Consider the following 24048-nt stretch of genomic DNA (forward strand, 5'->3'; position numbering starts at 1 on the left):
TGCAGGGGACACCGGTTGGAGCCCTGGTCCGGGAATATCCCATATGCCGCGGAGCAACTAAGTCCGTGTGCCACAACTACTGAGCCCACGCGCCACAACTACTGAAGCTCGCATGCCTAGAGACCGTGCTCCACAACAAGAGAAGCCACCGCAATGAGAAGCCTGCACACTGCAACAAAAAGTAGCCCCCGCTCGTCGCAACTAGAGAAAGCCCACGCACAGCAACGAAGATCCAACACAGCCAAAAATAAATAAATTTATATTTTAAAAAGTTTATTTAAAATAAATAAAACAAAGAAATTCCCTGGTGGTCCAGTGGTTAGGACTTGCTGCTTTCACTGTGGGGGCCTGGGTTCGATCCTTGGTCTGGGAAATAAGATACCTGCAAGCCACACAGTGCGGCCAAAAAAAAAAAAAAAAAAAAAAAAAAGGTAAAACAAAGAATTACAAAGGTGGCAAAAATGTACTGTTATAATTTTAAATGTTTTTGCATTCTATAACCTCACCCTTGTACCTATTGTGTAATGGTGCTAATGTTAGCATTGAAAAATGAAAGTGAGATGTAATAAAACTCCGTAGAAAAGTTTCAAGAACTGCTATGCCACTTGATCCTATATGTTTAGGAGAGAGTACCTTGTGAAATTGTATACATCATAAACATAGCCTTAAAGCAAAACATATTCATTGATTATAGGTTTATGAGCTACGTGATGACACCAGCTCACTTTATCTTTATTCCTTTTGGGGAAATTGCCTTAAATTATGTGATGTCTCCAGAAACTAATTTCTTGCCTAAAACTGTCAACTCTGTACTTGGTGGTTTTCTCTTCAGGCATATCATGGGCAAACGTGGCACGTCTGCCCATTTTCAGATAAGGAAGCCAAGAGGTTAAGTCACTTATTAAGGTCCCAGAAATGCTAAATGGCAGAGCCAGAACCGGAATCCAGGTCTTGTGATGCTTAATCCAATACTCTTTTCACCTCTCCAAAGCAGGAGCTGGGACCTAACCCTTTAAAGGGCATGCCTGCCCCTCTTCCTCCTTCCTGTCAGGAGGCCACTTACACTCAGGTATCTACACCTGCCTGGAGCACCTGAACTCCAGAGAAGCCAACTTGGTCCCAGATCCAGGTGGCTCCCCAATAGTCTAACCAGGGATTCTTAAGTTGGGGCACTTTGGAATCCCCCTAAGGGAACTTTGCTGACGTTTCCACCTCACCTCCAGAAATTCTGAAATATTTGGTCTACAGAGCAGCCTGGGATTTTTTTTTATTCCCTAAAATTATGACATTTTGTGGTTTAATGTTGCTACCAAAGAATAGGAAAGGATCTGCTCATTAAACCTGCTTCAAAGGAGGTCATGGAGCTTTGCATGGATGTGGTTTCTGCTGCTGATCTCAGAAGTCAGAACACCTCCCCCTTTGAAGCAAATGCCTGGCTTTGGGCAAAGCTCTTTGGCTCTCCTCCCCACAAGGCAGACGTTCTATATCTCAGGATATAAAACAGAATTCATCTGTTGGATGGTGTTAGGGTGGAAGGCTAGTCCCACAAGCTGAGGGCTGAAACAAATGTAGCCATACCTGGACATTGCGCACTGTTGTTGAGCGTGCTATTCTAAAGGAGCAGGATAGACCTTTGACTGGTCTCTGAGGGGTTGAAATGTACATTGTCTCACGTAATTTCACACTTAGGCCTTGTCAAGGGAAGGGAATCCCCCGATTTTGACGAGACCTAATATAATCATTTATGTCCCTCTCCATGAATCCCAGTCTCCTCCAGGTTCAGCCCCTTTCTTCTTTCATCCTAACAACCCACATCTCATATTAAGCAGTATTTGTTAGGATGATGGGAGGTGTGACGTATTTGCCTAATTTAAGGTTGTTTGTCCATCTCCTCCAGGGATGCTGCTTTTCCCTCTGGGCTCTGGAGACTTTCAACAGTTGCCCTCTAGTGCTGGAAACAATCCCAGATTCTTTCAACATCTTGGCACCAAAGATACTGCCTGAATCAGTGTGTCCTCCCTTGGGGTCCAGCACGGTAGGTCAAATTACATACTCAATCATGATTAAGGAAAGGTCTAGTTTGACTATCTAGAATGTATAATTTTATAAGATTGATTGTTGCTTATCCAGGGGTGGCCCTATCCAAAATTAAAGAATGAAATTAACAAAGCTTTATGGTTGATCCATCTGGTTGCTACATTTTGGTTCACTGACCCTCCTATATTCGGTAGAACTTGTGGACGCTAGGGTCAGCTAATGTTCCTTATCACCCTGTGAAAAAGTTACCAATCCCATGATAACTACTGATCTAGTGGGATATAAGGAGCTTTGCAAAGCCAGCTGGCTATATTTGCTCTTGTAACCAGCTTTATCCTGTGCCCCCAGTTCCTGCCATTACTCTTCTGGGTTAAGGTACTGCTCCTTGAGGCCATTGTTAAAATTCAGTTTAATCACAGAAGACTTTTCCAGGTAAACATTTCTCAGTCAACATGTACAGACTGTCTCTGCTCAGCGCTGTGCTCTGGGCAAAATCCCAGAGGGCAGGTTGGGTTTTTATCACTAGGTGGGGAGATGACAAATAGTCTTACAAGAGAATACAAGATCCAAAAGGTCAAATTAGCCCAAATGCCAGGGGTCAGGAGGACAGTGGAGGAGCGACTGAAATGAGAAGAGAGGAATCAGGGAAGTCTTTGTGGATGTGATTTTTTGGAACCGGGTCTTGAAGTAGGGAAGCCAGATAAGTAACCCAAACACCCTCATCATGCAGGATTTTATTCCAGTAGATGGGAGATACTTTGTGTACATGTAAGGCAGATGTGGATTTTTCTGGATGTCACATTTGAAATTTCCTCTCTGCAGCTGACTCTTGGTCAAAATAGTGCCAAAACAGGCCTGGACAAAACCGAGCCCCATGAAGAGATGGAGGTAGATGTGTATTCAGTGGGACTTTAGGAGGGCAGCCAGATTGGAGTGAGGAGAGTCTGAAGATGTGGGTGCTAATCTAGTCTCCCCTCGTCTTTTTTTTTTTTTAATTTATTTATTTTTGGCTGCGTTGGGTCTTCGTTGCTGAGTGCGTGTGGGCTTTCTCTAGTTGCGTGGCCAGCAGGGGCTACTCTTCGTTGCAGCGCGCGGGCTTCTCATTGCAGTGGCTGCTCATTGCGGAGTAGGGGCTCGTTGCGGAGCATGGGCTCTAGGCACATGGGCTCAGTAGTTGTGGCTCACGGCCCTAGAGCGCAGGCTCAGTAGTTGTGGCACATGGGCTTAGTTGCTGCGCGGCATGTGGGATCTTCCTGGACCAGGGCTCAAACCCATGTCCCCTGCATTGGCAGGCAGATTCTTAACCACTGTGCCACCAGGGAAGCCCCCTCCCCTCTTCTGACCTGAGTAAACCTGGACAAGTCGCTGAATCCTTTGGGTCACCATCACCTGTGAAAGACTTTTCTACAGTTGCCATAGATAGCCTAAGCTTCCAGAGACCCTGATCATGGCTAGTTTATATGAGAGGGCTTTGTAAACTGCTAGGTATTTGTAAGGTTTGGATTTATCGTTCTTTTAAACCATGCCTCAAAGCTTGTATTTTGCCCACTTGAATAAGATCTGTACACCATGATATCATATACGGATGGCATTAATGTAGTGAGGTTAAGGATCATTTGAATGACTCACTACTGCAGAGAGAGTTTGAACGAGGGAGGAAGGCAACAAGCCCGAGATAAATCTAGAGAGAAGACGTGTGGGTGTTGGCAGCAGAATTAAGCCTCAGAGACAGAGGGATCCTTTTGCTTGAGAAAGACCCTGAGGTGTCATCACAGCTATGGATTTCAGTGGCAGTGGACCCAAGGGCAGCATTGTGGGCAGGCATGTGGCGTAAGAGAAAATACACTATGAACAGCAAATAAACAGAGCATGGGAGATGGCAAATGGATTGCATTAGCCTGAGAGAAAGGTTGCATCATAGAGAAGGGATCTTGCTGAAGGACTGAATATTGCATCCAAGATTTTGTTAAAATTGAAGTATAGTTGGTTTACAGTGTTGTGTTAGTTTCCAGTGTACAGCAAAGTGATTCAGATATATATATATATATTCTCTTTCAAATTTGTTTCCATTATAGATTATGACAAGATACTAAATATAGTTCCCTGTGCTATACAGTAGGTCCTTTTTGTTTATTTTATATATAGCAGTATGTATCTGTGAATCCTAAACTCCTAATTTATCCCTCCCCACCCACCTTCCCCCTTTGGTAACCATAAGTTGTTTCCTGTGTCTGTGAGCCTTTCCGTTTTGTAAATAAGTTCATTTATATCATGTTTTTAGATTCCACATATAAGTGATATCATATGAGATTTGTCTTTCTCTGACTTACTTCACTTAGAATGATAATCTCGAGGTCCATCCATGTTGCTGCAAATGGCATTATTTCATTCTTTTTTATGACTGAGTAGTATTCCAATGTCTCTTATACACCACATCTTCTTTACCCATTCATCTGTTGATGGACATTTAGGTTGCTTCCATGTCTTGGCTATTGCAAATAGTGTTGCTATGAACGTTGGGGTGCATGTATCTTTTCGAGTTAGAGTTTTCATCTTTTCCGAATATCATCCATGATTTTTAGGGGTTGTATCTTGAGCTGGGAAAACAAAACCATGAAGACAGAGTGAGGAGTCATTCTGGCCTCCTTCAGGTTCACTAGTCACATTGGAAACTTATATGTCCCTGTGATGGTGGGAGACACTTGGACTTGATTTTCCTCCCATATTGTTTCTCAAAATAGAGCCTCAGAAATATTCATGTAGGACTGCCTTGGCCTGGATGGCAAATAATTTCTACTCATATGGGAATTCAGACTACTTAGTAGCAGTTTCCTGAAGTGTTGTGATAAGCAGGCTCTAGGCAGGCTCGGTGGGCAGGGGCACTGTCAGGGCTCAGTCATGTCTTAGCCCTGGTGGCAGTGGGCTCATTATCTTGCTGACCTTGTGAAGACTCCAGAGCCCTGGGGAGGAACCTTGTACCCTGGGGCTCCTGGTTTGTCCTCTGATCACTTGCTCCCTTGTACATTCTGCTGTTGTCTATTTCCAGTGCATCCCCTCCCACCACCTCCGGCTTGCCTTCCTCAAAGCCCAGCACTGACCCCTCTGCCAGGGCAGCCTTCTCTTCTCTGTCTCTCCACCTGGCACTGAACCATGGAGCAGGTACTGGGAGAGTAAGGTTTTCAGGTGTTGCTGCATTTTATCCCATGTGAAAGGGGCCATGGTTTCACCTGAGAGAGAGACATGGACCTTACAAGGACCCTGGAGGACGCTCTTAGGTTTAGAACTTGCCCAAGAAGGATCTGCTATCTTGGCTCAGTGATAACATGACCTTGCTGGATCAGGCTCAGAATCGGTTGCCCTGAGCTCCTTGGGGTAATTGTAACTCTAGAAAAGGAAGTTGCCTTTTTGTTTTACTTCCTTGCATCTTCATAGCTGGAGGTGCAAGGGGAACACTGAAGACTTTGTGTTTTTTTTGTCTTGCTGCAAAGCTTGAGGGATCTTAGTTCCCCCACCAGGGATCTAACCTGTGCCTCCTGCAGTGGAAGCGTGGAGTCCGAACCGCTGGACTGCCAGGGGATTCCCTGAAGACTTAACTGAGCCTCGACTCAGCTTCAGCCAGTTGCTTTAGTGTGTGGAGGTGAGATATGAATATTTCAGGTCAGCCTGTTTCTACTAAACATGGGCCCAGCACAGCCAGCACCTCTCTGGGACATGTAACAGAGTGCTGGCTCTCAAGGAACGCTCTGTCTATATGGGGGGAAAGGTATGTTTGTAGGAAATGGTTAAGTCACATAAGGCTAGATGCATTTGTGTCATGCTGAGTGAGATTTTGGTCTGTAGGATGTACTATGAGGTTGGTGCAGTTGAAAGGAAAGGAAGGCAGGATCAAGGAGAGAGGTGATAGTGATAAAAGAAGTGGATGTGGGGAGTTGGTAAGAGAAGTTTACAGGAAGAGAAAGCTATCCAAGCCAGTGTCCTTGTGTCCTGGCCCAGGGTTATTCACCTGGGAGAGAAGGGTTTTGAAAGACCTGAAAGTTTGCAGGGTTGGTGCTTTTGGTCATTTCTTCCAGAATCCTAACAATGACTTACATTCACAATGTTATTTAAATCTCAGGGGACACTGAGTGCTGTTACTAATATTTTGGTAGTAGTTTGGAATATGGTCCATAGACAATAGAAAATATAATTATGATCAGTACTTAGGTCCACATCAGAGCTGTAAACTAATCTGAGAAATGACACGGTTTTGAAGTATAAGATAGGAGAGTAGCCAGTACTGGTAGCCCTCCTTCCCACATCTTCCACGGATAGAAGGGACAAGGTCGAGCAAGAGCAGTATGGCTTTTATTTTCCATGTACCTGTCTCTGTGTGAATTCAAGAGGGCGGCCAACGTTCCTACCTGCCATTTTTTTCAAAAGGAGCAAAACTTCTCATACTTACCTGTAATAAGACTCAATTCGATGGAAGTCCTGAACCTGTTAGGAGACAGTGAAACATCAGCCCCTACCTAGTCATACACATCCTCATACACACTGGGCATGAGAATGGTATTTGTGGACCATATGCCTTGGCCTCCTTCCCTTGGTAGGTCCCCATTACTCCAGATGGCCCCTAAATTGGCTAGTGTAATGAAGCAGATGGTAGGCAGGGGAATATCCAGGAGGATACAGCCTATCTTTTTCCTGTTTAACCCACGTACAGGGGCTGATCAAATGAAGCACTGTTAATGTCTGCACCAGTGATACCCAAACTTTAGAGTGCATTAGAACTCCTGAAATGCTTGTTAAAACACAGATTGTTCAGCTCTAATTCCAGAGTTTCTCATTCAGGAGATCTGTGGGTGGGGCCTGAGAATTTGCATTTCTAACCATCATTCCAGATGCTGCTGATTCAGACACCACACTTTTTGAATCACTGACCTAAGCTATTGGTTTCCAACCTTGCTGGCTGCATATTGGAATTGCTTGGGAAATAAACAAAACAATAAAGCCCAGACTATATCTCATATCATTTTCAACAGAATCTATGTGGGTGGCACCAGACATCAATATTTTTAAAGATCCCCAGGTGAATTAGTCAGTAAGGAAACACAAAGTAAAACCACTATAAGAGGCCACTAGATCTCTATTGTAATGCTCAATTTAAAAAGAAAAAGAAAAAAAGAACTGATCAGATCAAGTGTTGGCGAGGATGTGGAGGAAAAAGACTCATACACTGCTGGTGAAAATGTAAAATGTGCATCCACTTTAGAAAATGGTTTGCTGGATTCTTTAAGAGTTAAATATGTGCTTACCATATGATACAGCCATTCCACTCCTAGGCAGCTATCCAAGAGAAATAAAAGCTTATGCATCTGTGCATATAAAGAAGTGTACATGAATGTTCTTAGCAACTTTGTAATAGCCATAAACAAGAAACCACCTGAACATTAATAAGTGAATAGATTAAAAAAATGTGGTGTATTCAAATAATTGAATACTGCTCACTAATAAAAACATACTTAAAAAAAATCTCCCCAGGTGATTCCAATGTGCAGCCAAGATTGAGAATTACTGATCTAGGTTCTTGAGACAGAAGACTGTTAATGTAGGTGTACTAGATAAATACAGTAGAACCAAATGTCTCCCATTCTTGGTCTGTGGCAGGATACTCTCGTAGTATGGACATCTTTCCTTGGGATGAATGCAGGTGGCAGTGATTGTGATGGTGGGTCATGGCTTGGACAGAGGTTCAAGCAGAATGAAGAAGGTTGAAACAGCAATCATGAAAATGGTAGACAAGCTGACTAGGGAAACAAGATGATTTCTAGGCAGAAGTGAAAGACCTCTGGGAAGTGGAGACCATAAATTTATTTTGGGGTTCTTCTCCAAAATGTACGATTTTCCCCACCAGCTGTCAGTGGCCTGGGCAAGGAAAATGGACATTTCAACTGATCCAGGGTTAACAAACTTCCAATGCAGTTGCAGACAGTAGGGCAAAGGAGTTAAGGATATTGGTGTGAGAATGGCTAAAGTGATGGACCCTATAGTCTAGGGCCTAATCCCATGAACTCAAGCAAAAGCTTTCTTTTCCCCTTTCTTTCTTTTTTCTTTTTTTTCCTGATAGGTGGTGTACTAGATATATACATAATATCACTTTCTGTGAGTAGTCACTCCCTTCCCTGTTCCATAGGATTATGGTGAGGCAAACACAGAAGACTGCCCCCACAATTGAGGCAGACAAGTGACCCAGATTTGGCTAAACCTACTATCCCTTTCCCCTGAATACAATGATTAGTCCAGGGGTGAGCACCAGACCTAAACAAGGCCAATCATAGTCCTTCCCTGTAACTGATATTTGGGAGGGGTATCATAGTTTGAGGCAACATTAGATAGGATGGAAGGCTTCTCCTATGGAGTTACCTTTGAAGTGAGACCTGAATAACAAGAAGCAGAGGAAGTAACAAGCACAAAGATGCTGAGTTGAGAAGGGTCAAGCTGTTCAAGAAATAAGGAGGCTAGGGGAGAATGCCGTTCCCATTGCCGGAACCGCTGTCCCCTTCACTCTTGACCCGGGTAATTCCCGCTCAACCTTCAGATTTCAGCCCAGACATCACTCCCTCCAGTAAGCCCTCCTTGACTTCAAGAGCGGGTCTCCCTTCGCCCCCAGCAGATGACTGGCCTGTTCCTAGGATGTAGGGGTCTGTGTTTACCAGACTCGTGTAGTTCAAGGGAGGGAGTGACGGGATAAGGGATGCAGGGGGGCGCGTGATCTCTGCCCGGTGAGAAAGCGAAGCCAACTTTCAATTTCTCAAGTACAGATCAATGCTTGGGGAGCGACAGCAGCGCGCAGAGCGGCCGATCCCAGGGCGGAAGTGCGTCCTTGGAGCCTTTCTAGGAAACTCGGAGGACCTAGCTCGTCAGTGATCCTGGGGCTGAAGTGGGGCATCGCCAGGCGCACAGGGCCACTTCAGAGAGGTGGTGTGGCAGGGCAGCGGCGAGATGGGGCTAGGGTGAGCGCGAGAACCGGCGCAAAGCAAGCCTGGAAAGGGTGAGGAGACCCCGGCCTGCCGACCACCTGTTCCTCCTGGGAGTGCGGCGCGCGTTGATTGGCTGGTGTGCCGCCCGGGTACCGGAAGTGGCTGGTGCCCATAGCCAGTGAAACCCAGACAACAGCTGCGGGTTCTGAGGCAGCGGGCGGAGCAGCGCGGGGAGCCCGAGGGGAGCGTGTGTGGGGCGGTAGCTGCCTGAGGTGAGACCTCATTCTGTCCCGGCCGGGGGTGGAGGGTGCTGCGCTCCCGAACCCCTGGCCCACGAGCCCCGCGAAAACCCGACGTTTAGGCCCGTGCCTGACTCGGGTTCGCTCTGTGACCTTGGACTTTATGGTCTCCCCACTCCGCACCGGGTCCCCACCGGCACATACCCTGGACGCGACCAGGGTCCGTCTCCGTCCTGGTTCCCTGCCTGTCAGCCGCGGGCACAGGAGCAGCAGGGACACCCCCTTCCGCGGGGGTGTCCTTACGTGGGGGATGATGGGAGCTGTGGTTTCCTCTGACATTCCATCCCCAAGTAAGCTGCGGGGACGAAATGGCGGGCAGTGTTATAAACTTCAGGCCTCCTGGCAGACTGTGCCCAGGGCCGGATATTGGTTTAAGAGGGTTAGTTACGGAAAGGAGACAGATTTCAGTGCAGAGTTAATAGAGCCTTTTGATTGTGGAAACCAGGAGGACAGAGGAAAAGAGGATAACAGTGCTTTAAATTAAGTGTCATCCAGATTGGCAGAAGGAACTTATTTTTACAAATAGTTATTGACGTCAGCTATGTGTCAGACACCGATCTAGGCTCTTTAGATAAAAAATGAATGAACTATCCAGATAGTCCTCAAGGGTGTCACAGATTAGTTATGTAAATAAGATATTTACACAAATTCATTTAACAGATATTTAGCAGGTACCCGAAATGTGCTTGGCGCTGGGAATATCAAGATGAATAGAACATCATCCTTGTTCATGGTCTGAAGAAGGAAGCAGAGATGAAAATAGAGTAAGAGTACAATGAGGTAGCTGCAACAAGGTGAAGGAGTCTTAGGGACAGAGAAGAAGACAGAGAGGACTCTCTGTGTCTGAGCTGAGTCTTGTAGATGTTTGTTAAGTGTAAAAGGTGGGCAGTAGTATTCCAGGAAGTGGGAATAACCTGTTCTCAAAGGCAGAGAAGCTTTAAAGAATAAGAAGTGTTTGAACTGCAGCACCCTGAGCATGACTGCAGCTCCCACCTGTCATTGGAGAGCATGGGACAGGAGATGGGAAGGGAGACAGGGACCTGACCAGGAAGGCATGATGAGCCATGTTAAGAAGTTTTTATTCTGTAGCCATTGGAGAGCAGTGAACAGGAAGCGACATGATAACTGTAGTACAAAGAAAGAGGTGAGTGAAATGCTGATTCAGAGGACCAAGAGATAACCTCCTTCCTGCAGGTGTAAGTGAAGACTTTGGGGAGGAGGTGATCCTTGTACTGGATACTGAGTATTTAGTAGGATCTGACCTTTCAGAAGTTAAGGGAAAGTATTTTTATGAATTAAGATGCTTTTGTCTATAAGTCACAGGATACAATTCAAGCTGGCCTAAAAAATACTAGTGTATAAGCTCTCATAATTGGAAGTCAAGAGGTAAAGTGGTTTCAGGAATGACTGAATCTAGTGGCCCTGCTGGCTCCATTTCCCCTCAATTGTCTCAGCTTGTCCTGCCTTCATCCACAGCTGGTAGTGAAATGGCAGCAGCGGTTCCAGGCAACAATATGTAGAAGTCTCTACTGTGGTTCTCTCAGGACGGCAGGAAACTATTCCCAGAAGTTCCCAGCAAACTTCCTCAGAGTATCATTGACCCAGATGAAGGCATTTGTTCATTCCTGAAACAATCCCTACTGTTCTGAACAGTTACTGGCAAGGGGAATGGTATTAACTTAACTGGGTTAACTCATTTGGAGCTCACTCCTGGAGCTCTTGGGTGAGGTCAGATCTCCTGCAAAGAGTGCGAGGCCACTGCAAACTTTTTTGCTCAAATATCCCATAAAATAATTTGAAAAGCTTTGTGTATCCCCTTACGTGTTTGTAAGTTGACATCCAAAATGTTTCATCATTTTTTCATCATGAATTTGAATAGTTGCAAAGGATGTTACTTTTGGTATGTTATAAATTTTGACATTTCAAAATTAAACGTCATGCCAGTTGGCAGGATTCCTGCCCTTGGATCCGTATGCTCACCACATCCTTCACCCTGTCTGTAACCTCCACTCTTCCCTCCTTCCCCCACTTCATTTGTCTCCTTGTCTCACTTGGTCATCTCAACTGTGTCCTGGCTAACATCCTCAAGTCCCTCACTTTCTCATTCTTCCACCACACGTGTCCCCAGATTCCCAGCCTGCTCTGGGGCTGTCAAAAGTGTTGATGGAGAAAGTCAGGAAAGCACTCCGATGGGCTGATTTCACTCCTCTCTACACTGATGCCTCCAGCATACTTGTCTCAGCAAGAGGTTGTAAGGGTGTAACAAGAGAATGTGTGTAAGTTGCTTGGCACATAGTAAGAGCTTTCATTACTCCCCAGAAGTTTAGTGCGTCCTCACTTATCTTCTCTCCTTCTTTACCCCAACTCTGCACATGCTACATTGAGGTCAGAATGTTCTTTCTGTTCCTTTTCTTATTCCTCCTGTACTTCCTAAGTCTCTGAGGCTTTGCTCACCCCATGCTCTGCCCAGAATGCTGTTAAGTGCAGTAGTCTTCAAATGACATATATTGAGGGAGTCCACAAACATTTTCTGTAACATCTGTAAGTGCATGGATTGTTGAAAGGACATCAGTCTCTAGATCCTTGACTTAAGTCTGTACCCTTGCCTACCACCAGTGTGCTTGAGAGTGGACCTGTGGCCTATAGATTTCTCTTTTCCACCTCCTTTTTCACAATTGCTCTTTTCCTCCTTTACAGAAGAAAGACATACCTCTCACCCATGCCCTCCTTAATTTTACTATAGCATATCACTCTGGGGTGGAAAAACCTCTGGAGTGCCACACAGGGGGACAATTTACTGAGGGAGTAAATGATTCTTGGACCTTTTATACCTCAAGTCCCAATCTTTGCTTTTTTTAAATTTTTTAATTCTTTCCAATCTTTGCTTTTAACAACATTTAAAAAAGACCTAATCAGGCTGTCAGCTGATAGATTATTCAATGATTTTTTACTAAAAATCACAATATGTTTTTGGCAGATAAGTTTAGAGGACTAAGTGATATTGCTATCCTAAGAGATTGCTGTAAACTCTGATTTAGGCAGTTTGGGCAAACTCAGGTCCAGTCACAGTAACTAGGGTCAGTCTGATAAGCGTAATGGAAATGTGACCTAATCAGTTGTATTATATTCCCTGTCTGCTCCCAGAAGTTTAGGGTAGGGTTGGGGGAGGGGTCAAGTTGGAGGGCAGGAAAAAAGAATGCAGAGCAAGAACTGACAGTGTTATCTGTAATCCTGCTGCTTTGCACATGTGTTGATCTGCTTGGTGGACCAGACCTTGGTAGAGATGGATGCATCAGACTGAGAGTTAGATAACTCCAGTCACTCAGACTGTCTAACACAGTGGTTCCCAAACCTGATAGGGCATCAGAATCACCTGGGCACTTGTTAAAAATACGCATTCCTTTGCCTACTCCTGGAGATTCTGACTCTGAGAGGTCTGATGTGGGACCTGGAAGTTAGTATTTTTAGAGATTTTCCAGTTGACGTTTCTTCATCTAACCTAATTCCAGGCCAAGAATCATTATTTAAGCATTGTTCATTAAAAAAAAAAAAATCTTCCTGCTGTGATTGTAAGCCAACTAAACAATTTTTAGGGTTTTATGTGGTGGCTTCTCATGTAGACAGTATGGTCCTTTTGAAGTTTTATTTCTCATGGTTAATTAATAGGTGGATATTTGGTTTATGCATCAGTATTTTGTGAATGAGGATTTCTGAGTGCATTGAAAAAAAAAATTCCAGATCTGCAGAGTTGAAGACCCTATTCTGAACTATGGAGACCCAGTAGATGCTTGTCATCCCCCAGACTGAGGACCAAGAGTGGTCCTGCTCCTAAGATGGCACATCCATCTTATCTCTCTCCAGAAACAACTAATTTCAAATTTAGAAAAGTGAAGAAGAAATTATGTTTGGAAATAAGAAATTTGGAATAAGAAATTATGTTTGGAAATTTAAATTTATGCTATGAGTAATAGAGTGTTTCCATATGAGGACGAGGTCTAATGTGTATCTGTGCCTCTGGAAAATCAACCAAAAGGAGAATGGCTTTGGGACTTCCCTGGTGGTCCAGTGGTTAGAACTCTGTGCTTCCACTGTAGGGGGCATGGGTTTGATCTCTGGTCAGGGAACTAAGATCCTGCATGCTGCACAGTGCATCCAAAGAAAATAAAAAGGAGGATGGCATTGATTTGTGTATGAGAAGGTGTCTATTAAACAAAACAATATTTAACAAATGGCATTAATATCGTGTCTCTGGTGGAATGCAAAGTAAAAGAATAGTCAGAGGGGGCAAATTTTAGTTGGGGAAGACTTTCTGGACTAGAATTTTGAACCAGGTGTTGAAGTTGGGGATAGATATACATACCTAACTTCTATGTCTTGCATCTTGTTTTACTGTGGACACGTGATTTTTCCATATGGTGTGGGACAGATGTGGGTTTTATGAAGGCTGACTTTGTATGGAGCTTGATGTTGGAAAAGAAGTAACTATAGGAGAGATGCTGGTGAAAAGGAAAGGCCAGCGAGGGGGTCAGAAGTAGATAGGGACTGAAGTACCAGCTTGTAGAACTTGTTCCTGGCTGAGCATTAGAGAGAAATTTATTTAAGACAGTGCTTTCTAACTCAAATAGTACAATGGATGAAGATAGCTAAATTCTCTACAATGGATTCTTACATTTACATAGGTACACATTACCTATAATTTTCAAAAATTTCAGTGAAAAGGAGAAATGCAGTTTTTGTGTGCCTGCCCTTATTCCAGGGGAAAATTAGAGAAGGCGCTGAGTGGGGGAAAGTTGAAGAAGATTCCAGGTCATTTTTAGGGGTAGCGCAAAGAGCTTCCAACACTTCAGGATTTCAGTAGGAGATCAGGTTCCTTCCAGGTGTCAGGAAAGAGGGCTTACCAGGGCTGCACCCCTGAGTGATTAGGGAGGCCAGAGGGTATGATCCTGTGGATGACTGGAGGCTGGGCAGAGAAAAGGGGCAGTACAAAGGGCACCCCAAAATCACCCCTTTCCCCTTCCCTCACCACTTGACCCCAGTCTCTCCTGCCTCTCAGGATCTTCATTTCTTCAGTAATCTCATCTTTTCTTCCCTCTTAACCTTTCTCTCTACTGGCACCATCCTTTCTAATATAAACATGTTCAAATCTCTACCATCAGAGAAAATTCTTCTTTGACTTTCTTTGACCTTTTACACTACTGCCCATCTTGGTCCTCTCCTTTCACCCAGATTTTTTAAAAGAAGCAGCAAATTAATTAATCAGTCCACTGCTACCTGGCTTCTGCTTCTGTCATTCCATTGACTCTGTTTTTACATGTCATCTGTGACCATCTAATTGTCCCAGCAGATGTTTTCCAGTTCTTATCCTACTGGATCTATCAACTGTGTGTAACGCTTTGTAATTCCCTCTGCCATTGCCTTGGTGACTTATATGACACTTTTTCTGATTCTTCTCCTACTTCACTAACCATTCTTTCTCTTCTTGGCAGGCTTCTCTTCCTCTACCTACCCCTTTATCATTAGGGTCCTAATAGGAAACAGGTACTTCGCTCAAATTAGGATAATTTGAGAAGGGTTTATTTGCAAAGAAGTTAATATAAAAGATGTAGGTGTAGGCAGGATACTGAGGAAAGCTGGGATTGGCAATAGCAGAGTAGTCACCAGCCCTAGGCCAGAAGAGGCAAGAGGTAGGGGAGGGCCTGGAGCCCACAGAGACAACTGGGTAGGATGATTCCTTGAGAGGAGTAATGAACTTCAATTGAGGGACACCATGAACCCAAGGTGATCTCATAGGAAGGAACCAGGAGGATAAATACTCTGACCTCACTGTCCTCCCTCCTTCCAACCTCCTGCTAGGGCTCCCCATTGGTGGAACACAACTGGAAGCCAGAGGGCCCCTTGATGAGTGCTATATAGGTTACCTTCTGGGGCAGAGAACAGGGTGAAGAAAAGTTGAAAGATCTGGAGGGGAACATGGAAGTTAACTGGAGTACTCTTCAATGTTGGCCTTGGCTTTCTAGGTTTCTGTCTTCAGTATCTGACAGTTGTCACAACTATACTCATTATTGTCTATGCTGAGTACTCTCAAGTCTGTATCTTTAGTCCTGACTGCTCTAAGCTTTAGACCAATATATTTTGACTGATTCCTTGGTACTTCTGTATGGATGTGTTGAAACTCATCTTGTCCAAAACACAGCTCATTTATCATCTTCCCCCCTAACGTAGCTGCTCCTCAATATTCCCAACCTTGGTGGTATCACTATCCATCTAATTACACCTTCCTTACACCTATATCCAATCATACCCCAAGTCTTAGAGAATTTGTCCTTTCAAGCACTTCTCTAGTCTGTTTCCTCTTCATTCACACTACCACTATTACCCTAGTTAGATCTCATCACCCTTTGCCTTGATGACTGCATCAGACTTCTAACTGATCTCCTTTATGTCCTTGTCTGCTGCTTTCTGGTTCAGCCACTAAATGGCCACTTGTGTATATCTACCTGAAATGCTAATCTGACCATGAACTGTGTCATTCCTTGGCTTAAAAACCATTCCATGACCCTGCAATATAAGGATGAAGTCCCATAGCTGCCCCATTCCCCCTTGAGAATCACCTTCTGCAATTAACACTTTTATCGATGGGAGGATTGTGTTGCTCAGATTTGCTGTGGTGCACAGATGCACTGCTCTAGGCAAAGGGCCTCTCCTCTTCAATATTAGCTCCCGGTTGCTTAATACCTGAACAGAAGCTGGGCTCATTTCCCCAGCATTTGGATCTTCTGTGAGGGGACAGCTAAATCCTTGGGGCCATTGTACCAATTAGGAGCAAGTTTGGCTTCATAAATTAAAAAAACCATAATAGCTTAAGCAAGGAAAAAGCTTGTTTCTCTGTTAGATAAAAGAAGTCCAGAGGCAGGCGTTCCAGGGCAAGTATGGCAGCTCCACAGAGTCATCAGGGACCCAGGTGCCTTCCTGTTCTTGTCCCACTGTAAGGTATGCTGGTGAACTCATGGTCCAGGATGGCACTTCAGCTATCACTTCATGCCCCAGGCACAGCACAGAAGAGGGTGAAGAAATGTATCCCCTTACTTTTAAGGAGATATCCCAGAAGTCCCTTGTGCTGTCATTTGCATTTTACTGTCTCATTGGCCAGAAGCTAGTTACATGGCCAAATCTAGCTGTAAAGAAGTCTGAGAATATATTTCTTTAGGCAGCCTCATTGCTACAAAAATAAATTCATTATTCTGTTGCTGATGAGGTGGGGAAGAGTGGAGATTGGGATAGACAACTAAAAATCCTTGCCACAGCCTTTTAGAAGTTTTAAAAAAGTATAGGCTTTAAGATTTATAAAAGTGCTAAGAGGGGCTTCCTTGGTGGTGCAGTGGTTAAGAATCCGCCTGCCAATGCAGGGGACACGGGTTCGAACCCTGGTCCAGGAAGATCCCACATGCCGCGGAGCAACTAAGCCGTGCACCACAACTACTGAGCCTGTGCTCTAGAGCCTGCGAGCCACAACTACTGAGCCCACGTGCCACAACTACTGAAGCCTGCACACCTAGAGCCTGTGCTCTGCAACAAGAGAAGCCACTGCATTGAGAAGGCTGCGCACCACAGCGAAGAGTAGCCCCCACTCGCCGCAACTAGAGAAAGCCCACGCACAGCAACGAAGTCCCAGTGCAGCCAAAAATAAATAAAATAAATTTTTAAAAAACTAAAAAAAAAAAGTGCTAAGAAAATTGTATAAAGGGACCAATTAGAATATTAGTAAGTAAAAATCAACAGCATTGCTATATGTATGTATATATATATGTGTATACACACACACACACACACACACACACACACATATATAATAACAACCAGTTAGAAAATATAAGAAAAACTCACTAAAAGAGAAGACATACAGAAACGTGATGGATATAAAAACATCAGGGTAAGTTTGGAAATTTTACAAAATTATACTAAAATTTATTTGGAAAAATAGAATAGACAGGAATATTTGAAAAAGAAGACTAACAAGTGAGCACTTTCTCTAACATATTAAAAAATTTAAAGCTACAGTAGGTTGAACAGTTTGGTGTTAGAGAGGGAATAGATCAATAGAACTGAATGGAGCCTGGAAATTGACCCAGATATATATGGAACTTTAGACTATGGTATAGGAGGCATTTCAAATTAGTAGGGAAAATTAGGTATTGATACAATTTAGTAACCATCTGGAGAAAATTAAGCTAGAACCATACTTTATCCAAATATATGGGAGCCAAGGGTGGTTCCTTCTGTCCCTGTTATAGCTAAGTCACATTAACCTTTTGAATAGGTAATGTCTACAACATATACAATCCCCTATTCTCTAGAGTTGGTGAGCGCCACAGAACTGGGCTAAAGATATTTCTTCTTGCTACTCATTTCTGGTTTCTTCCTCTATAAACCCAAAGGTTATATTAGTCATTTTTGTCCCTTTTCCAACCTTTTCCATATACCATCTATTAATATGGCCACAATTTTCCTTAAATGTTTTTATTACCAACCTCAGTTTCTGCCTCAATTCACTGTTAATATTATGGAACTTTTATCAGCATCTTCTTACCATCCATTTCCTATTCTCTCCTTAAATCTTTTCCTCTGATAATTTCCCTCACTCTTCTCAGTCAGCGTCTGCTCTTTGTGTAGCATGTCCACCATAATCCTAAATCTTTCTCTTCTCTTCAACAGCGTCCTGTAATCTCACCAGATACAGAGAGTGCTTTTGGGTGCTGTCAGAACCATGTCAAGCTCCATACTCCCTAGTATTGGCTTCATTTAGCTGTGATACAGCCACTTCACAGACTTACCCTCTCTCATTTCAGATTGTGAGATGGGGACTGAGAACAAGGAGGTAATTCCCAAGGAAGAAATTTCTGAAGAATCTGAACCACATGGGGCAATATTAGAAAAACTTCCAAAGGTGGTTTATCAGGGTCACGAGTTTGGAGCAGCATGTGAAGAAGACATATTGGAGGAGCATTCCAGAGAGTCCACAGAAGAGGTTCTGGAGCAGGTGTCCCCTGAGGAGAGAGACTTTGCATCAGGGTTGATTATCTTTAAGAAATCACCCTCAAGTGAGAAAGACCATGAGAATAATGAAAGTGAGCGAGCCTACAATCCTAGCTCAAACCTGATCACGTACCAGGGAGATACTACAGCAGAGGCAGTTAGCACATTTGCTGCTTCTGGCCAAAACTTCATAGAGAATTTAGGACCTAATAAAACACATAGAAATTCTCTGGGAGAAAAGGCTCATACATGTAAAGAATGTGGGAAAGCCTTTAATCAAAACTCACATCTTATTCAGCATATGAGAGTTCATAGTGGAGAGAAACCCTTTGAATGCAAAGAATGTGGAAAAACATTTGGAACTAACTCAAGCCTTCGAAGGCACCTGAGAATTCATGCTGGAGAGAAGCCCTTTGCTTGTAATGAATGTGGAAAGGCCTTCATTCAGAGTTCACATCTCATCCACCATCACAGAATTCATACTGGAGAGAGACCTTATAAATGTGAAGAATGTGGTAAAGCCTTCAGTCAGAATTCAGCCCTTATTCTACATCAGAGAATCCACACTGGGGAGAAACCATATGAATGTAATGAATGTGGGAAGACCTTTAGGGTTAGCTCACAGCTTATTCAGCATCAGAGAATTCATACTGAAGAAAGATATCATGAATGCAATGAGTGTGGCAAAGCCTTCAAGCATAGCTCAGGCCTCATTAGACACCAGAAAATTCATACTGGAGAAAAACCCTATCTGTGTAATGAATGTGGGAAAGGCTTCGGTCAGAGTTCTGAGCTCATCCGGCATCAAAGAATTCATACAGGAGACAAACCGTATGAATGTAATGAATGTGGGAAAACTTTTGGCCAGAACTCAGAGATTATTAGACATATTAGAATACATACTGGTGAGAAGCCCTACGTATGTAAGGAATGCGGGAAGGCCTTTAGGGGAAACTCAGAACTTCTTAGACATGAGAGAATTCACACTGGAGAGAAACCCTATGAATGCTTTGAGTGTGGAAAGGCTTTTAGGCGGACCTCTCACCTTATTGTCCACCAGAGAATTCATACTGGAGAGAAACCTCATCAGTGTAATGAATGTGCCAGAACCTTTTGGGATAACTCTGAGCTGCTTCTCCACCAGAAAATTCACATTGGAGAGAAACCTTATGAATGTAATGAGTGTGAGAAAACATTCAGCCAGCATTCCCAACTTATCATACATCAGAGAATTCACACTGGAGAGAAGCCTTACGAGTGCCAAGAATGTCAGAAGACCTTTAGTCGGAGTTCTCACCTCCTCCGACATCAAAGTGTTCACTGTATGGAATGATCTGCAAAGCATGAAAGCCTTCTGTGGAAAAGCTAAAGTCAGACTTATTGTTCTCAGTCTGTACCCCAAGTTCTCAGATCAAATGAATGGACAGAACCTCCTCTGTCCTTTTACTGATTTTTATTTAAACAGTTGGTCAAAAAGGTTGAGGCACTTTTATGAACTATTCATTGAGAAGTTTCAGTGTACTGAGTTAAATCATAAAAGCTGTTTCAGGCCTTAATTCTCCACTATCCCTTTTTCCTTTCCTTCCTCCCTCCCCACTAGTGGATCACATAACATTAGGGGTCTTTACTGGCCATCTAGCCCAAATTGTTACTGTTCAGGAAAAATGGAGGAACATGATTCCACCACTTCCTAGGAATGACAGAGTTGACCCCTCGAATATTACCCCTGAAATGTTAAAGTCATGGCCTAGAAGACACACCTCTCTCTTTCCCACTGTTTAGCATTGGAATTTAGTAAGCTTTTATTAGCTTCAAAATCTTCCAAACTTGCTATCAAGTTCCCTTGGAAGATGGCAGCATTAATGAAGAAGCGGGAAGCTTGGGTCATTTCCCATCTCCTGCTAGGCTTCCTTAGTCATCTGAGAGGGTGCCATGATAGAGGAAACTGACAAGCAATTTATAGGATTGTAAGTGAAGGCCCTCAGAATCCAGAGGGGCTGATTAGCAAGGCCAGGGGATAAACAAGTGGGGCCAGACTACTCAGCATGGGCAGAAGCAGCTCTTTTGCAGCTCTTTCTCATTTCAGGGCCGTTCAGACTGAGTGCTCCCAAGAACTCTGGGTCTCTGCATTCACTTTGGGCCCCAGCTTGTGTTGCTGCTGACAGATCCTGTGTCAGGAAATAACAAAGAGGACTGCAGCTTCATTGTCACTAGGCACCTGGCCACGGTGATGAGCTGGTTCACCTGACTGACCAGGACCCTGCCTTGCCAAAGCACTTAAGCTCATGACCTGGGCCCCACTGCTGGGGTCCCTGGCTAATAGGCCAGGATATGACAGCCTCTTCTCAATTTGCCCTTGGCTTTGGAATTCTCTTTCTTCAGCATTTCTACATGTGTTTTCTGTGTTCTCTTACGTGTTTTTTTTTTTTTTTTCTTCAAGGAAACACATCCTCAATTTTTCATGTGTCAATGTTTCTGAGGCAGTGAATGGTAGTGGGAATTGCACTAATGGGGATCCAGCTTGCTTGGGGTCTGGTCTTAGAACTAGACCTTGAATAAGGCACTTCACCTGCTGATCCCTAATTTCCTCATCTGTAAAATGAGGGGAGTTGAACTAAGTGATCTCAAGTTTCAACTGGCCCAATAATTCCTTTTTTCTTTAAAAAAAATTTAACTTTATATATCTTCAGTGTTTTATTCTTTAATCTCTTTATTACAGTAATACTAATCACTAGTATTTATTGAATTTTTACTATGTGCCAGGCAGAGTGCCAGACAGTTTACATTTTTTGTTTTCACAGCCTCCCTATGGTGTGAGTACTCTTTTTTTAAAAACAAACAAAACGGCTTTATTGAGGTATAATTTACATACCATAAAATTCACCTGTTTAAGTGTTCAGTTGAATGCTTTTTAGTTAATTTACAGACTTGCACAACCATCAGTGATGTGGGTTCTCTTACACCAATTTGAAAGGTGAGGGGCAGGGGAGAAGTCAAGTAACTTGCCCATGATCACACAGCTGGTAAGTGCTAGAGCCAAGACTCCAGCCCTGAGCTGTGCTCCTAAGCACTGTGTTGTACTGTGAATAGGTGCATGCATTACTGCCTTATTCGAAATCCTTTGTACATTTTCTATTCATTATTAATTACTACATGAATTTGAATATAATGGATTTAAATCATGTCCTTGGAAACATAATTGGTCATAGCCAAAACCCATCAAGTGGGTTTATTCTGTACCCCAATATGTGCCCCCACCCCCGGGCTCATGCTCTTGGCTTGAGAAAAGGGCTGTACAAGTAAAACAGTTGATGGGGACCTCCTTGGCAGTTCAGTTGTTAAGACTTTGCCTTCCAATGCAGGGGTGTGGGTTCGATCCCTGGTCGGGGAGCTAAGATCCCACATGCATCAAGTCCAAAAAACCAAAACATAAGGCAGAAGCAATATTGTAACAAATACAGTAAAGACAAAAAAAAGTCCATATCAAAACAAACAGAAAAAAGTTGATTACACAGTTTCCACATCCTTCCAGGTACCTCTGTCTCTAGTAGTTAGACGTTAGTAGAAGTTCTTTAACTCATCTCTTTCCATAGGGTGTTTACAAGTGCAGTGTGCTCTCATTCCTTTTTTCATCACTCAAGCTCAAATTGAATTATACCCAAACATATCTTTCTCATGTGAAACCTGGATGTTACTTATTCCCTTAAATTCTTATTCCTGTGTTTGAATATTTTATTTGCACATTCACCCCTTGCCAGCCCTTAATATAGAACTCAGCACCTCTTCAAACTCCCCAGAAAGGATCCCCTCACAGAAACATATCCATGAGTAATACGGACTCTACTCAAGATTCTGGTGTGTAAGAGGTGGAGAAGGGGGTTTGTATCCTACTAGACATCTCGTTCTCAGCAGTCCCTTCTTTGCCAAACTGCCACTGAAGGTTTTTCTCTTTGTCCTCCCCTCTCAGGGCTGTCACCTCAGCTCCTTTTTAGGCCCTTCAATAACAGACCGCTCATTGGAACACTAGAAGGCAATTTAGTGACCAATTTTTGTTGTGCCTGATCATATTAAGGGAAGAAGTTCTCACCTCTCATTCTAAGAAGAATTTTCCAACATATATTAATTCTTTCCCAAGAGAAATTCTGGTGAGTGAAATTATTTCCACCTTTTATATACACTACACACACATCCTGTAACCTCACTACCTGCCCTTATCCACCTTACACCCAGCTAGCTCAGAAATATTTCTCTCTTTTCCTTGTTTGCCCCCTCCCCCTCAATTTTCTTAGGAGCCAAAATCTGACCATAATATAATTGACTGGTAGTCATAATCTAGTGCAAGTAGAATTCTATCAAGGAAAGAAAAGATGTGAATTTTCTTAATTTTAGACCCATTAAAAATACCAGGCCTCACAATCTCAAAAACCTACCAAAATACCCAGAAATACCCTTCAGAATTTTTGCAGACCTAACCATGTACATTTTCATCCTTCCCTAATTAAACAGTTTTACTGGTATATTAACACTTTATGTAAATAAAGTATTTCTTTACAATTTTACTGATTTGATGCCTTTCTAAGTATATTGCAAAGTACATTGTTTCATTATGGTCTTAATATGACTTTGTATGCCATTTTCCTGCCATCCTATAAATTTCACCTTAGTACCCCCAATGTGCTCTGGTAGCTTCTGGTTTTACGTAAGCTGTTCTCTGTCCTTTTATTTATTTTTTTAAAAAAATTAATTATTTTTGGCTGTGTTGGGTTCTCATTGCTGCGTGAGGGCTTTCTCCAGTTGCAGTGAGCAGGGGCTACTCTTCGTTGCGATGCGTAGGCTTCATTGCTTGGCTTCTCGTTGCGGAGCATGGGCTCTAGGTTCGTGGGCTTCAGTAGTTGTGGCATGCAGGCTCAGTAGTTGTGGCACACAGGCTTACTTGCTCCACGGCATGTGGGATCTTCCTGAACCAGGGCTCGAACCCATGTCCCCTGCATTGGCAGGCGGATTCTTAACCACTGCGCTACCAGGGAAGTCCTGTTTACTCGGTCCTTGATCTTCTGCTTTGCTTGGTGAGGTCTTTTATCTTTCATGACAGGGAAAATGTTACCTACTTTGTTTATCTAGATAGATAGTTTTTCAGGATTATCAACTTAATGTAAGGTATTCTGGATCTGGAATTTCTTGGTGTCCAGTGGTTAGGACACCGTGCTTTCACTGCTGAGGGCCCGATCCCTGGTCAGGGAACTAAGTTCCCACAAGCCTTGCGGTGCAGGGGGGAAAAAAAAAAAAGATATTCTGGATTTAAAAAAAATGTTACTGAGATTTCTGTGCTGGTGTTTATTATTGTTTTGTTTTGACATGTTCTCCTGTGTGACTCCTGGTCTGAGGCAGTTTCCTTAGGTTGTTAGGTACAGGGTCTTTGAGACTCAGGAAAGCTCTATCTAGAAAAATGTGCATGCAAATTCAGGGAACTCATGGACCATCTGAAACTCATCTTTGGACCTCTGTAGTCCTTTACACGGTCCTGAAATCAAACTTTTACCTATAAAACAAATTACCAAGTAACCCGCAATAACCTCTACCTCATCACATCCCTCAGCTTTGGGGATGAAGCTATGCCAAGACTATCCGCCTGGGTGAACCCCTGAAAGTGAACGGGAGTTGGAGCCTCAGTAAAATCCAGTGGGAAGCGGGACGTGGTGATTCTGGTGATAACCTGAGGA

General features: G+C 43.4%; 1 protein-coding gene and 1 long non-coding RNA gene across 2 annotated transcripts; one reads left to right on the plus strand and one right to left on the minus strand.

Annotated features, from left to right (window-relative positions):
* Positions 1-256: 256 nt before the first annotated feature.
* On the minus strand, positions 257-9602 carry LOC137212363 (uncharacterized). Its single transcript, XR_010937472.1, has 4 exons — positions 9440-9602; positions 6479-6513; positions 4368-4634; positions 257-382 (listed from the first exon to the last, which is right to left on the minus strand). It is a non-coding gene; the product is annotated as an uncharacterized lncRNA (long non-coding RNA).
* On the plus strand, positions 8951-22887 carry ZFP3 (ZFP3 zinc finger protein). The gene is made up of 2 exons (XM_067715667.1): positions 8951-9268; positions 18142-22887. Exon 2 carries the CDS (start codon positions 18150-18152, stop codon positions 19659-19661), a length of 1512 nt encoding a protein of 503 aa, XP_067571768.1. The 5' UTR covers positions 8951-9268; positions 18142-18149; the 3' UTR covers positions 19662-22887.
* The last annotated feature ends 1161 nt before the right edge of the window (positions 22888-24048 follow it).

Source organism: Pseudorca crassidens, chromosome 19 (genome assembly GCF_039906515.1).
Source record: "Pseudorca crassidens isolate mPseCra1 chromosome 19, mPseCra1.hap1, whole genome shotgun sequence".
Classification (NCBI taxonomy): domain Eukaryota; kingdom Metazoa; phylum Chordata; class Mammalia; order Artiodactyla; family Delphinidae; genus Pseudorca; species Pseudorca crassidens.

What these genes read in the sequence shown, in the direction of transcription:
- ZFP3 (XM_067715667.1), top strand. Translation starts at nt 18,150, where the DNA reads ATGGGGACTGAGAACAAGGAGGTAATTCCCAAGGAAGAAATTTCTGAA.